Source organism: Sciurus vulgaris (assembly GCF_902686455.1).
Source record: "Sciurus vulgaris genome assembly, chromosome: 8".
NCBI classification, from domain to species: domain Eukaryota; kingdom Metazoa; phylum Chordata; class Mammalia; order Rodentia; family Sciuridae; genus Sciurus; species Sciurus vulgaris.
This window is the reverse complement of record NC_136468.1, coordinates 24,152,480-24,168,925: the sequence shown is the minus strand read 5'-3', so window position 1 is coordinate 24,168,925 and position 16,446 is coordinate 24,152,480. Positions and strand designations below refer to the sequence as shown.

Sequence of the window (16,446 nt, the reverse complement as noted above, 5' to 3'; positions counted from 1 at the left end):
ACAACTGGATTGGACTGAGGCTATCTTGGTCTCCTAATCACAGAGAGCACATTCCAGATAAATAGCTAAAAAACAACAAAAACAACAACAACAACAACAAAAAACCAAAAATAACACCCTCTAGTCCAATTAGATACATACTTGGAGGAAATTCTCCAGTGTTTCAAGAAAAAGAATCAGGGTATCCTAGGCCTGGGTCAGAACAGTCATTAGGCACTGCATCTCAACCCAATCCAGCTCTCACTGACAGGGTTTGTAAGATGTCACCAATTTTGCATCCTGCAAAGAAACTACCAGTAGATATGTCTCAAAATGCCTTTTTCTTTCCAGTCATTTATAGATCCTTTTTTAAAAAAATTACTGTATTTACTTTTATGTGGTGTTAAGGATTGCCTCACACATGCCAGGCAAGCACTCTACCACTGAGCCACAACCCCAGCCACATTTATAGACCCTTTACTTCTGAATCAATTTCAATATAGCCTCATCAACAGGAGGGCATGGAACTGGAGTGGGCCCTTTGGCTTTCCCTTGCACAAGTTTAGATCCAACCGCCAACTGTTAGCTCCTGGCTTCTTTTTTCTTCACCCTTCTACCTATCAGCCACGAAACTCCCTATGGTCTTCAGTAGAGAAGGCACAGTCACCAAAATTCCAGTTCAAGAAAAGGAAAGGGCTGCTTTTCAAGTGAATTGTTTACTTTGCCCAATAATTAACTCAACAAATACTGAGCACCTTGCATGCACTTACCCTCAAAGGCCTCAAGGAACCCTCAGTCTGGCAGGAGTTGCGGTTGCAGAGACCTGCATTTTCTTCTGAGAAGAAAACTCAGTGCTCCAATACCACACCTGCCAGGGGAGGGGCATCAGCAATGCCTGTACATCCTTACTAACACGAACTACTGGGAGTGGGCGAGTGGGTAAATAAAGATGGCGGTGGGGGAGTAGCAACTCCTCAGAAACAGCAAGCGGTTTAAATGAAAGATAATTTTTCTATCCACACAGAAAATATCTAGTAACTTACTTAAGAGACATCATATTGTAGGAAGTGGATTTACCTCCAAGTTTGACCCAAGCCACTTGGCCTAAGCGGAGTCTTAACCACTACTTTAAGGTCCTTACTCCAGGAATTTCCAAGACGGGCATAAAAAGAGCATGAAGAACTCACACAGTACACTGAACTGACAGCAGAACATTGAACTGAATTTATTTTTAAGGGTGGTCAGCTAACTTGCGAGGGAAGCCTTGTAACACCTCCAGCCACAGGTTTCAGGGCTGATGATTTCTGTATCTCTTACAGGAGGTAGTAGGACTCCTCTAGTCGCAGGCTATCCTGCCACGACACCCCTCCCTGTCAGAAACACAGGGGCCTTTCTTCAGAGCTGGAGTTCAGTAAGCTGGTGCCTATATTCTGGGCCAAAACCATCACAGGGTTGCCTGATTCCAGTCTACACGCCATGTGTTTGAGGAAGAGTCACGCCCGGCTGCTGCTCCTGGAAAAACAAGTTTTGCCCCCACTAGAGCAGCTTGTCACCTTCTGACTTTCCTCCTATGGGATGCAGTTCATGAAAGCAGAGTCTGATTCTGAGTTGTTATTTTTTCCTTCTAGTTTAGAAGTGGGATAGGAAGGAGGCATTTTCTTGGTATACCAGAAAGCCCAGCCTTCAGGACACAAGGGTGGTTTTGTCTGTGACTGGCCAAGTCTGAGGTGGGGAGGCAGAGAGGGAGCAGGAGGGAGATATAGCTGGGTTGAGCCAACTCATAAAGGTCTTCATCCTAGCATGATCCAAGAATGAGAGTGGCTTTTCAACGTGAAAGGGGCCATTTCCTAGATTTACGTTGATTTGTTATTTTTGAAAAACGTCTTAAAGTCATTTTCTTCACCTGCTTTTAGGCAGTCATTCATTATTTTCACTTTTAGCTTCCCAATTGTCTCTGAGGTATGAAGAGTATTTGTATCTCATAATCAGAAATTCCCATGTGAAAGATTAGTTGCCTTGCCCCAGTTAGTGACAGAATTTGGTCCCTACATGTGTCCATGCAGGCCAGTAGCTCTTCCAGGCAGAATAATTTAGGAATAAGCACTTTGGTTTGGGGGGTAGGAAATGATTTACTTCTATCTTAAAATTTCACCCACAGCAGTGTCTAGTACAGTTTGCATGTGGACAGTTAAGAAATACCTTTGGGATCACTGCTGTCCTCTGTGATGCACCTCTTCTTCCTAACCCTGTCAGAGTGCCCTTTCTGTGGAAGTCATAATCTGTCCCACCCCAGGTCACTGAAGCTCATTCAATGTGGAAACTAAATGACTAATGACTGTCCAGGGATCGAATGAGGGAGGGGGCAAAGGGCTGATGCCTAAAATCCTGCAAACATGGCAGAAAGCTGCTGGCAGAACCAGTGACTTAGGCAGTGTAGCTGGGGACCAAGAACAGCAGGTGCTGGCTGTGTAAACCACTCTCATTCTAGTGGGCAGACAAGACCCTTTATGAATCCTTTCCAGAAGCCTTCCTCCCAGAGCCTGCTTATGCTCTAATATTTCTTGCCCTAACTCACAGTCCAGCAGTGATTAGAGACAGCTAGAGGGATGGGCAGGCCAGAGGCCTCTCCTGGGTCCTCACAGCAATCCCTGTAGTATCTGGAACGATGTACTGCTTGTGAATAGGTGCAGGGACCTCACCCCCATCAATGAGGCAGACATGGCTCAGTGGCATCAATGACCTAACACTTTACTTTCCAAGCAGTGCTGCTGCTTCTCCTGGCCAGGCTGGGAATGCTTCCTTCTCCTCAGGCCTTGCCTCACCACAAAAGGAAAGCTAGCAGGCTTGGCTGGCTCAAAAGGTGTACTTCAGAAGGGAGGATGTACACCTTTTCCCAAAGGTAGGTTTAGCCATCAAGTATTCCTGGACAGCAGCATTTACAGCTCCAACTAGTAAAATCTTTGTTCTATATGAGGAGACATGATCTGAGGCCTACTGTTGCACTAAAAGTCATTTTCAAGTCCATTCATATGGCTGCTGAGTGCCAAAGAAGGGGCACAGATTCTGCCCTTGGGGAGAATGCCTGCCAGCTGGTGTGGTTAGGACGAGGTCCAAACAGCAGGTTTAATCAGAGTGAGTCTCAAGGCAGGGGGAGAGTGTGCAATGGGAGGGGCACCCCCAGAGAACTGACGAGGATGAGGAGGAGGGAGCAGGCAGAGAACCCAGCAAGCAGGGAGCAGCCTGCACTGGCTGGAGCCAAGGATGTGGTTGCTGAAGGCCAGTTTGGGGCCAGATTGTGGAGGGCTTTAAATGTCAAGCTAAGGAATTTATCAGGGGAATGAAATGATCAAACAGGTGTTTCAGGAAGATAAATTTGAAGAGAATGTGTAGGATGAATTGGAAAATCTGGAAGCATGGCAACAATTAGGAGGCTGTGAGATTAATTAGGCTGTTGCAGTAGTCCTGTGTGAGTTGATAAGGGTGTAAATGAGCAGAGTGGTGGCAGAAATGGAAAGGGACAGCTGCAAGAGACATTGTTAAGAAAGAATGGATGAGGTTTGCTGCCTGATTGGATTGGGGACCCAGGGAGCTCAAGGAATCAAAGATGACACCAGAGTTTTGAGCATGGGCAACTGGTAGTACAAAGAGCAGAGAAAGGGAGGATAGATGAGGGAGCTAGTTTTAGCAGATGTGGTATCAGTTTCAGATGTAGGGGGTCTACAGGATCCCCAGTTGGAAATGTCTGACAGGTAACTAGAAATGTAACACTAGAGCTCAGGAGAGATGTGGAGCTTGGTGAGGAACTCAGGAATCAGGTAGAGAAGTGATAAATGAAGCTGTGGAATGAATGAGATCGCTAAGGAAAAGCATATATAGTGAAACACAGGACCAAAGACTGCCCTTTGAGCAATCCCCATGTGTAAATGATTTATATTACGAGGCTAAGTTTAGAAAATGTCCCCTTACATGCTACACATTTTCACCATCAAAATATCAGTTTAAGTATTTATGAGCTTGAGAAAGCAAAGCAACATAGTATTTTTATGGCTCAGTAGGAACTGAATTATAAATGAAGTATGCTCTAGAACAAATGTGGTTTTAAGTAAAGGCTGGTACTGACAGAAGAAGAGAAAGATAAAACATTTGCTGTCTTTGGGGCTGGGGTTGTAGTTCAGGAGAACAGTGTGTGTTGAGCATGCATGAAGCCCTGGATTCAATCCTCAGCGGCAGCAACAACCAAAAAAAAAAGAAAAAGAAAAGTAAATTGGCTCAAACATTTGCAAAGAAAAGTTAATGTAAGAAAGCTATACTTAGAGTCTAGCCACACTGCACTTAGTAGGCAGACAAAACACCTTTTTTTAAAGTGTGTATCTCTAGTCTTATGTATTATTAAAAATTTTTTTCCTGGGGTTGCAGTTGTGGCTCAGTGGTAGAACACTCGCCTGGAATGCAAGAGGCACTGGGTTCCATCCTCAGCGCCACAAAAAATTAAATAAGGGTATTATGTCCACCTACAACTAAAAAATACCCATTTAAGAAATTTTTTTCTTGACTGCTTTTAATAAAGTATACACTACTGTAGTTTTACACAACTGTATAGATTAACAAAATGGAATAACAGATGTTATTCCAGGACATCCTCAATAACTTTTGAAACCACAGATTTAAATTTTAACATGTCCTTGTATTTAATATGCTTAAATGATATTTTCCTTTAAGATGTTATACCAAATATATTTAACACATTAAAAATACTTAAAATCTCCTTTCTTTTGGGCATCAACTTTAAAAAAAAACAGGAGCAACTTTTTGAAAAACAATTTACAAATTATACATATATAATATTTTAGAAGATACTGGTTTTGGCCACTTTCAGGTTTGTAGAAAGGTGAAGGAAGCAGCAGTCTCTAAGAAAATGTCAATCAAGAAAAGTACATGCCAGTGCCGGCAACACCATATACACACAGAAAAGAAAGATGGAGAGTCAAGCAAAACTTAAAGCTTGGTATCTTCTCATTCTGGATATTTTGAAAATACTGTACCTAAAAGCCTTGAGTGAACAGGCTATCACTATAATCTTAAAGAAGAGAACTTTAAAAATAGCAAAATATTATAATAATATTTATATTATATTATAAAATTGAGTTGCTAAAACCAAAGCAGTCAACAGTTTTCTTGATGTCTCAAACTCTAACTAAAATCCAAATAGTTTAATTCTACCAACTAAATTTAATCTTAGTGCTGACATTTTAAAATGCCAATACTGTCAAGCCTCTTCTAATAATATTTTAAAAATATACATGGACTAATCAAACATAACTTAGAAGCTAATTTCATTTCTTTGAAAATGGGCTTTAGATGCGTACTTGCAGAACACTGGGATAAAAGATAAAACAAACTAAATTAGCAATTTTCTTTTTTAAGTACTTATACTACTACTAAATAACATAACTGAAAACATTTCTGTGGTGGGAGAACGAGGTGGATCATTCTTATTACAAAGAAGAAGGGCTCGTAAATGTATTTAATTAAGGGAACAGCACTACTTTGTGTTAACAAAAATCCAAAAGGTTGCAGTTTTATAGCCAATTAAAATTTCTGAAATACAATATCAAAGGTAATGCTTCTTAGAGTAGAAGATACAGAGCATATTTTCACAAGGAAGTTTCACAATAGCTAATTTTTTGCTAAATCTAAGGAATCTGTAACATATACACATATGTATCTTATTTCAGGAGAGGCAGTGACTCAAAGATGCTTAGATTCAACTTGCGCTGGTTGAATAAAATTAAAGTCCAAATGTTTGGAATTAAATAACCAACTACTCGCCAAAAATCCATAAGATATTCACACCAGATAGACCAAGATTAACTCTCCTATAAAAAGAAAAAAAAAAAAAAAAACAGAACAAGTTTTAGTACAACTACTTGCCAAGCATTTGAGGTCTTTTACTAACGACAAAAACAAGAATCCTTATAAGGAATATATGTTTAATTGATGACATTTAAAGCTATACTGCAATGAACCATGTTACGCATGGTTTATCAGGTGAATTCTAGTAATAGTAATTACTTTCTTAACTGTGCTTAAAACCCAAGTTTAGAATAAATAAGACTTATGGAGCATTGAAAATTAATTTTTCAGTGGACTCTGAGAACTATTACACCAGATAATAAAGAGAGCTAACAAAATAACTTTAGTAAATAAGATTAAAGAGTCAATTAAATTTTAAAAAGTGGAGACTAGAGAGATAGTAGTCCTCTTAGAGAATTTTATTTGCTAATTAGGAATTTACTAATTATTAGGGAGGAATGCTTTGGTAAGTTTGCATATTGTATATTATGAATAGATCTTAAACTAAACCATATTTCATAGGATGAAAAGACAAATCTACTCTAGGGAGTGATATAAATGTATTCAAAGTATGAGGTGAATAGAAAAGGACTACAAAAGAGACAAATTATTCATCTAACAAGAAATCAACAGAGAGTGTCTAAAACTGAAGACCCAAGAAAGGGCTGTATAGCTCTATTATCTGGAACGATGAGAGTCATGAACTTTTAGTCCTACATGACTTTTAAAATTATGAAAATGTATTAAATTGATAAAATTAAAAACACAGCTATATTACCAAAAATACCCTTCAAGCAGGGCATGGTGGGGCACACCTGTAATCCAAACTACTTAGGAAGCTGAGGTAGAAGGATTGCAAGTTTGAGGCCACCCTGTCTCAAAATAAAAATTAACAAAGAACTGAAGATTTAGCTCGGTGGTACAGCAATATTGAGTTCAAGTCCCAGTACCAATAAATAAATTATATCAAAATTAAAAATTGGCTTAGGATTGTAGCTCAGTGGTAAAGCACCCCTGGGTTCAATCCCTAGTCTCCCTAGCCCGACTCCACTGGCTAAAAAAAAGGATTGAGGATGTAAGCTTACTAGCAGTACACCCCTGGCTTCAATCTCCTGTACAGCAAAACAAAACAAAACAAAATAAAAAAATCCTTCAAAACAGGTATTTGTCAACTATGATGCCCTACTTTTTCATAACCTCACTGATAATGTGGGAAATTAAACTTCATTTGCTAGGAAAAAATGTTCTAATTTAGGCTTGATTTTTTATGAAGTCAAAGCATCTTTTGGTGGTTGTTAGGCATTTGCACAACATTTTTCTATAAAAATGTCTGATACTGTTGCCTATTTTTCTATATTTTAAGTTTCTACTTAATTATATGCATTCTTTATATGTGATGGATATTAACTTGAGTTTGCTATAGGTATCACAGTATAATGCCTTGTCTCAGGTTGTCATTTAGCACTGAACTTTATTTATGGGGTCTTTTGCTGAACAGAACATTTAAGTCATGGTACAATTGTTTTTTTTTCCTTTTGGAAGTAAAATATTTATCTATTTCCAGTAAAAGCACAAATATTTGGCACTGAACTGATAATGTATTTGGATCAATCTGCAGTTTTAGGGTCATGATTAAAAATAGACTTTATTTGAGCTATTCAGTTTCCTTTAAGTTATAGGATGGTAGTTTTTAACTATTTAAATGATTTAGAAAGTATAATAAAAGATTTGTCAATCACATTTAAAAGGTTGTTAATTTCAAAGTTTTTTCCTCTTGGTTAAAAAAAAAACCAATAAATTAAAAACAGCCAGGCACAGTGGCATACGTGTATAATCCCAGCAGCTAGGGAAGCTGAGGCAGGAGGATTGTGAGTTCAAAGCCAGTCTCTGCAACTTAGCAAGGTCTTAATAAGCAATTTAGTGAGATCCTGTCTTAAAATAAAATATAAAAAGGGTTGGGGATGTGGCTCACTGGCTAAGTACCCCTGGGTTCAATCCATGGTACCCAAAAATATAAAAAATAAACACATAATTTTGAGTCTAAAATGTCTTATTTTACACATATAAGTTGCTCATTAAGATGAACACTTTCAAGCTGGGCATGGTGGTACATGCCTAGAATACCAAGCACCAAGCACCAATTCAGAGCACCAAGCAAAGAGGTTTCCAGGTTCAAGGCCAGCCTGGGCAACTTTGTAAGTCCCGATCTCAAAATAGAAAATAAAAGGGGCTAAGGATGTAACTCAGGGACAGAGAATCCCTGGATTCAGTCTCAAAGCAAACACAAAAACCAAAAATTGTATCAATTCTTTTTAGTCTTTGAGTAAATTATTGCTCCCCTAAGAACTTTTAAAGTTTCTTTCATTTTTATGTATGTGATATATCGTATCTAGTACTCAACACAAACTTAATGCTATCATTATAAATCATTTATCCGGGCTGGGGTTGTGGCTCAGTGGCAGAGTGCTTGCCTAGAATGTGTGAGGCACTGGGTTCGATACTCAGCACCACATATAAGTAAGTAAATAAAATAAAGGTCCATCAACAACTAATAAAAACATAAAATAAATAAATAAATCATTTATCCATCAAAGTATTAATTTGGATCTATGGAAAGAAAAACAAATTTTAAATTAAAACCAAAAATTCAGCTGGGCATGGTGGTGCATGCTTGTAATCCCAGCTCAAGAGGCTGAATCAAAAAGATTCTAAGTTAGAGGTTAGCTGGGTGCTTTCAGAGACCCTGTCTCAAAATGACAAAAGCGCTGAGCACGAAGCTTAGCGGTGGAACATCTGCCTTGCATGCACAAGGCCCTGGGTTCAATCTCTGGTGCTGTAACGGGAGGAGGAAAATAAAAAAGACCTAACATTCAGGCTGGGATGTAGCTCAGAGGCAGAAAGCTTGCCTAACCTGCTCTTGAGGCCCTGGGTGTACTGGGTTTGATGCCTAGAACTGAAAGAAAAACAAAAACCCCTCAAAACTCAACAACAAAAAATTCTTTGTTTCAAAAAATGTTTTAATGGGATCAATCCCCAGCACCACACACACACAAAAAAAGTTTCAAAATTAATTCACTTCAAAATAACCTTTTAGAAACTAATATATTTGTAGCAAATTCCATATTCCACCCAGTATACATGTATACACATATTTGTAACTAAATATTTCCAGAAATCTTAAAAATATGTATTTACTGACATGGACATTTCCAAGATATACCATAAGATTAAAAATCAGGTCACAGCTGGGCACAGTGTCTCATTCCTGTAATTCAAACTACTCAGGAGGCTGAGGCAGGAGGATCTAAAGTTCAAGGCAACTTAAGACTCAGTCTCAAAATAAAAAATAAAAAGAGATGGGGGTGTAGATCAGAGAGAAAGGGTCACAGAGTATTAAGTTTGGATATAATACATTTTAAGGAAAGTGAAACAAAAAGACAAAACAAACCCATTTCCAGAAAGTAGTCTGAAGGAGGAAATTCAACACTGTTAACACTAGGTACCTTGTAAGAGGTGGAGAGAAAGAGGCTAAGAGAGGAGTATTTTCACTTTCTAGTTTGTACATTGCTGTACTGTTTAAATATTTCTCTACTGAGGATGTGTTATAAATTAAAAAATAAGGAATGGCCAGGCATGGTGGCCCATGCCTATAATCCCAGCTGCCAAGAGAGGCTTTATTAAAAAATAAAATAAAAAGGGCTGGGAATGTGGTTCAGTGGTTAAATGTTCTTTGATCCCTGGTACCGAAAAAATAATAATAAAAATGAAAAATAATGAAGAGCTGTATTAGTTTAGGTGCCCCACAAAAGTGATTTTCCCATTTAATCTTATACTAAAAATATATATGATGAAAGAAGATGATAAATGTTTATATTTGTTTATAAATTTACATATCTGTTTTACTCTTTTGCATCTAATATATTTAAGGACAAGAGCTTTGCTTTCTCTAGAGTATTGTTGTTCAACAGAAATGAAATATGATATAAGCTTCAAATGCAGGCCACATAAATAATCTGAAATTCTCTAGTAGAAACCTAAGTAAGAAGAAATTCTTATTACTGTGGTAGTGGGAACTGAACCCACTAGGTTCATGCATGCTAGGGAAGGGCGCTATCACTGAGCTGTATCCCCAACTCTTTTTACTTTATTTTGGGTCGGGGTATTGCTAAGTTGTCCAGGTTGGCCCCAAACTTGTAATCCTTCTGCCTCAGCCTCCTAACTGGAATTATAGGCATCTACTTCTGTACCTGGCATAATTTTAAGACTAGATTTCATTTAACTCAATATATACAAAGTTGTATTTTAGTATTTAACCAATATTCAAAATCATTAAGATGACACTTTTTTTGGTAGTCTTTGAAATTGGGTACACGTTTTACACTTGAGGGCATCTCAATCCAAATTAGCTACGTTCCAAGTACTCAATGGCATGTGTGGCTGGTGGCTACTCTACTGAACAGTGTAGTTCTGGAACATAAGAAATCTCTAAATTATGACAGGATGCCTAAACAAAATCTTTTCAACAGAGGCATGCCTACCAAAAGTGGAGTTGGCCCAATTCCTTTTACTTGGAGCCCTTCCCTTTACATTTTACCAGCCTTAGATAGAATGGCAGAGCTAGGCCCAGAATCCAGGTCTTCAGACTCAATCTTTGGACTCTGGGATCAGGTATTACCTTTAGCTTCAGCAGGGGTCCACTTATTTCAAATACTGTTGGATATACTAAAATTCTGAATCGTTAAAACGACAATACCACAACTGTAATACTATGTGAGCTCCATTTCAAGTTAAAAACTTCAGCGGACTGGTTTGTCTATCCCAGTTAACAATATTTTGGAATGGGTACCAACTTAGTCTCTCTGCAAGTAAAAACATTTTACAGAATACTTGGTGTGTGAGATAAAATGGCTTGGAAATAATGGACTTCCAAGTTTTTTTTTTTTTTTTTTTTTTTTAAGTTTTCAAGTGGTAAGAGCCTAATTCTACCTCCTAATCCCTATACTGGGGAATGAACCCTGGGGTGCTTTACCACAGAGCTAATCCCTCAGCTTTTTAAATTTTTATTTTTTAATGTTTTAAATTCTGAGACAGAATCTCACTAAGTTGCCCACTGTGGCCTTGAAACTGTGAACCTGCCTCCTTAATAGTCACTGTGCTGGCTATGAGCCTGATTTTTATCTATCTCAGAGCTGCAACTCTAGGGGACACAAGTTAAAGCTAATGATGTGGTCCAGTTCACCAATTAAGAAATGGAGGTTCTCAAGAGTTAATGGACTTGCCCAATATGGGTGAGTCTGTGAATGACAGGGCTGAGCTAGTACCAGAAGCTGCATTGAAGGTTCAGGCCACTAATCATTTGTTATGTGATGTTGCCTTCTGCAGAATCTTAACATAAGAAGAAAAACAGTAAATAAATTAAGTACTTATGTTTTAAATACCTACCCAAGCATTCCTGACTCTTTGGTCTTTATGATGTAGAGGAACATCAACAAGGTATGAAACATATTATTTCTGCCCTAGAACCAAAACAAAAAAGACGAAATTTAAATTAATCTAAAAAGATTCAGTCTGGTAAGAAAAATGCAGATCTTATCAATTTGTATTCTACCACTCAGAATTTCACATAATTCAGATTTTCCTTCCTTCGTTAAACAAAATGTTTAGACTTTGTGAGAGGAAATGGGAATATTTGCGGCAAGTTAAGACAGAAAGAGGGCTGGGGATATAGCTCAGTTCGTAGAGTGCTTGCCTCGAATGCACAAGGCCCTGGGCTCAATCCCCAGCACCAACACACACACACACACACACACACACACACACACACACAAGGACTCACATAATTCAGAAGCTTTAATGTCAAGTAGGAAAAGCAAACAGAAAATGAAGAGATAGAGTGTGAGAAATGTTATGAGGGCTGCAGGATGCCTTCTAGGGTAGAAGGCATCTACCCTAGACTGGCAAGGCAGAGAACCGAATACCTCCCTGAGGGAACCATGTGAAAGCTGAGACCTGATACACAAACAAAAAATTAACATTTTGGAGGTTTCATGCATGAGAACAGCACTAATAAAGGCCTGGAAAAGAGTTATTCTTAAGTTGGTGCCCTTGAACACTACACACAAAAAGTGCTCTATGCCCCAAACTAAAACGTTAACAAATGTTAGAATTTAAAAAGCTCTCAGTCATTCTTCTAAACACACTGTATCACCAGGTGCAGTGTTGCACTACCATACTCCCAGCGGTGCAGGAGGCTGAGGCAGGAGGATGGCGAGTTTAAAGCCACCTCAGCAAAAGTCAGGTGCTAAGCAACTCAGTGAGAGCCTATCTCTAAATCAAATACAAAATAGGGCTGGGGATGTGGCTCAGAGGTCAAGTGCCCCTGAGTTCAATCCCCCGTACTCCCCCAAGAAAAACCAAACACTCCATCATGCCTTAGTATACAAGTCACATGTTAAATATAAATTTATTTTATCTACAAAGGGACTACTAGGCTGTTTCGCTAGCTCTAAAATCAAACTATTAATTTGTAAGTTGTTGATCTATAAAAATAGCTAATTTATATTTTCAATTTACAGATTTACCTGCTACCCTGATTCAGGCTGTTTTTATTCAAGTAACTGAGGATGTGTGATTTTTTTTTTTTTTTTTTTCAAGTACTGAGGATTTAACCCACTGAGACACATCCTCAGACTTTTTTTTTGGTACTGGGGATTGAAACTGAGCCACATTCCTAGCCCTATTTTGTATTGTATTTAGAGACAGGGTCTCACTGAGTTGCTTAGTGCCTCACTGTTGTGGGGCTGGTTTTGAACTTGTGATCCTCCTGCCTCAGACTCCTGACTCGCTGGCATTATAGGCGTGTGCCACCACGCCTGACTGAAGCTTTTTATAGCCATTAAATAGTATTTCTATGGAACAGAAAATTATGATATAAAGTTCATTTTTAAAAGGATTATAGACAATGATTTTAACCCGTAGAAGATACACTAAAAGATCAAAATGAAAGTTTCTAAAAGGTAGTACACTAAAATGGTAACTATAGCTGCCTCTGAATAATTTTTCTTTCTTCTTCTATTTTTCTGTGCTGCTGGGATTTGAACCTGGAGCCTCATGCATGCCAGGCAAACACTCTACCATTGAGCCACATCCCCAGCCCACATACTACCTTTATAGTCAAAAGAAGAGAATATAGAAGAAACACATTTCCTCTAATTTAAAACACTTACTATTCTACAAACAAGAAGTTCTAATTTTAAAACATTATCAATATAAGTCACCCATGACATTCTCTAACATGGAATTCTCTACATATAGAAATACCTTTGGAAGGTTGTAGACATGACGCTGGTAGATTAGCTCGTAATGTGGAGGGTTGATAGCACTCTGATAAATGCAAAAAACATTCTCATTTGTAACATCTGTAAAGAAAATGTTACATTAAAAAACTAACCACTAGACATACTTCATGTGAAAATCTCAACACATTCTTTTTAAATTTTTATTTATTTATTTTTTATTTTTATAGGCTGCATTTTGATTCATTGTACACAAATGGGGTTCAACACATTCTTTTAGGAGAGGTTTATACCTGGTTTATTTGGTGTCTGAACAAAGTGCTGAGAAGTAAATGTTTTTCCATCAGGGTACTTGGGATGTGGAGGTAATCTGGAATCAAGGTAGGTGCAAAATACATGCATGATGATCTGAAGATGAGGAAACAATTGTTCAAAGTTAACATGAAGTCTAGTACAGATATATCCCTTAAAGTTTTCCCTCAAGAGAGAATTAACAAAAATTGTTTGAAGAAGCTATGCTTAAGATGAAATTTATAAAATGGAAAGATAAGAAAAACCCATATAAGGAATTTGCTAATAATGGAATCATTTCCTCTTTAATCATACACTATGTTTAAGAAGAGAGGCAAGGCTTTGCTCAACTAATCCACTAAAAATTTAAAATAGAAAAACATATTTACCATCAAATAAGTGTATATTTTAATGGAAAGGTTTCCTTTTCAAATTAAAAAAACATTAAATATTCCAGCCTCCAAAGGTACCATTATTGTGTGTTAGTGGGATGGGGGTCATATAGGGCAGGGACAGTTTAAACACCAAACTTCTCTACCATAAATATTTAATACATTTTTGTTTTTTCATAAAACCAAAAAGCATCTAGAAAATAAAACAAAATGAAAGTCACCCAAAAAAGCAGGATATTCTTTGTTTTTTGTTCAGTGATCATTCATACTCATATAGTTAATTAGCAGCAAAATCAAGATAAAATGCACATATATTCAATTCTCAACTTGAATATTACCATTTAAAACTTAATGTTCACATATAATAATCATTACATAAAAAGGAAAGGAAAAAGGATTTTCCCAGACAAGAAAGAAATATACAGGGGGGTGGGAGGGGTGGGGGGAAGGAAAAAAATAACAGAATGAATCAAAACCTATTACCCTATGTATATGTATGATTACACAAATGGTATGCCTCCACTTCATGTACAGAGAAACAAGATGTATCCCATTTGTTTAAAAAAAAAAAAAAAAGAAAAAAGAAATATACAAGATAATATTCCTTGCTACATTAAGATATGAAAAACAAAAATTGTTTCCCTACCACAAGTTTCAGTCTTCTACATCCAATATCCAAAATAGAACAGTTAAATGACTGTGTAAAAATGAAAAATACTTAAATATTATACAAACTAAAAAAAAAAAAAAAAAAAAAATCAACACATAATTTTACATAGAGGATGATTACAGTATGATTAAAAACATTAAAAAGTACCTAAGTAAATGGGGAAAAAAATGTACAGAAGTATTAACTGGTTGGGTTGAGACACTGATCCTACTATAAGTCATTACTTCTTAGTTTCAAAATTATTTTTAGTATCTACTTTTACAATGGAAAGACAAAACTACAAGTCTAGTAACAAAAATATTAAGCTGAAAAAAAATATTCAACTAAGGACTTACAGCAGAGTCAGTGGGCAGGTCTGTATCCCATTTTCGTCCTTTGAAGTCTCCACCTCTGTTCCATCGAAATGAGCTCATACAGCCTCCCTGAGAAAGTTCTGTGAAACAAAGACAAAATTTAAAAAGGTAAAGAGGATGGAGATGTAACTTAATGGTACAGTGCTTTTCTAGCACACCCAACACTTAAAAACAATAAATAAAATTAAAAAGCTAAAGACATTCGAAAAAAAGACAAAGAAAAAAACAAAGGCTAAAGGATTACAATAAGGAAAGCATATCATCTTAAAAACCTGATCAAAACATCCAAAATAAAGACTATAAAAGATCAAATTAAACATCACTGTGAAGAATTAGCTAAATCTAAAATGTGGTTATAAGACTACTGTTCTAAAATGAACAAAAGTCAATGAACAACTGGGAAATCTGAATATGGACTTTAGATGGTATTGTAGAACTGTGTTTTTAAGGTGTGATAACTGTATTGTAACTATATAAAAGTATGTTCTTTTATCTATTTATTTTTTGTGGTGCTGGGAATGAAAAGGGCCTTACACATGATAGGTAAGTGCTCTACCATGAAGCTACATAATAGCCCTGAAAACTTTTTCTTATTTTTAGCAAAATGCATGCTGAAAATGTAAATGTAATGATGTCCACAATGTTACTTCCAATGGTATAGAAAAAAGGAAAGTGTATGCAGGTGAGAAAGACAATCAAATGTGGCAAAATGTTTCAAATGCTCAATCTTGGTGGTACAGTGTTCATTACATTCTTTTAAACTTCTTAGTATATTTGATATGTCATACTGTATATATACATGTATATTTAACTTATATGTATATATGTGTGTCTGTATGACTATATTTACATGATGTTTTTAGATATACAAATACCCTGCCACCTATGAGGCAATCTTGCCAGAAAATTTGAACCTGAGTTGACAGGAACTACAGAAAACAGAGGGTCATGTTAAATTATACCACAAATATGTTCAATAAAACCCAGACCATGGAAAACTCTACAGGGCAAACAATCCAGTCTTCCAACAAAATACCACAAAGAGGGGGCAGGGAAAGGATGAACAGGAACCCTAAAGCTTAAAAAAAAAACTTTATCTGAACTTATATAGACTGGGTATTTCATGAAATAAAGGAAATGTTAAAAATATTAGGTGTGATAACTATGTTGTAGTGAGGTATAGCTGTGTGGTGTTTTTTTTTTTTTTTAATTCAAAAAAATTTTTATAATATGGGGGGATTGAACCCAGGGGCACTTTACCACTGAACTACACGCCCATCCCTTCTTATTTTTATTCTGAGACAGGATCTTGCTATTAAGTTGCCCAGGCTGGCCTTGCACTTGTGATCCTTCTGCCTTAGTCTCTGGAGTAACTGGGAGTAAGGCTGTGCCACCATGCCTGACTGAATGGTGGTATTTCGAAAGTCTTCATCTTTTAGAGATACATTAGGAAATATTTATAGATAAACTGGTAATGATATATAGGATTTGCTTCGAATAATACAGAAGGTAGAAAGCAGATGGGGGGATATGTATGGGTAAGGTAAAAGTTGCCCAGAGACTTGCGGATGATGTTAGGGTGGGGTGATGCACACAAAAGAGTTGTGCAGATT

The 16,446-nt window shown here is 37.1% G+C and overlaps 1 protein-coding gene across 1 annotated transcript in view; it reads right to left on the bottom strand.

Annotated features, from left to right (window-relative positions):
• Positions 1-4,143: 4,143 nt before the first annotated feature.
• The window catches only part of TMEM209 (transmembrane protein 209), a 34,499-nt gene continuing 22,196 nt past the window's right edge, over positions 4,144-16,446 (bottom strand). The window contains exons 11-15 of the mRNA XM_079149798.1: positions 14,816-14,913; positions 13,421-13,535; positions 13,153-13,250; positions 11,275-11,348; positions 4,144-5,855 (exon numbers count right to left, since the gene is read on the bottom strand). Of these exons, the coding sequence (XP_079005924.1) occupies positions 5,801-5,855; positions 11,275-11,348; positions 13,153-13,250; positions 13,421-13,535; positions 14,816-14,913 (440 nt within the window). The 3' untranslated portion in view covers positions 4,144-5,800. The remainder of the gene's footprint in view (positions 5,856-11,274; positions 11,349-13,152; positions 13,251-13,420; positions 13,536-14,815; positions 14,914-16,446) is intronic.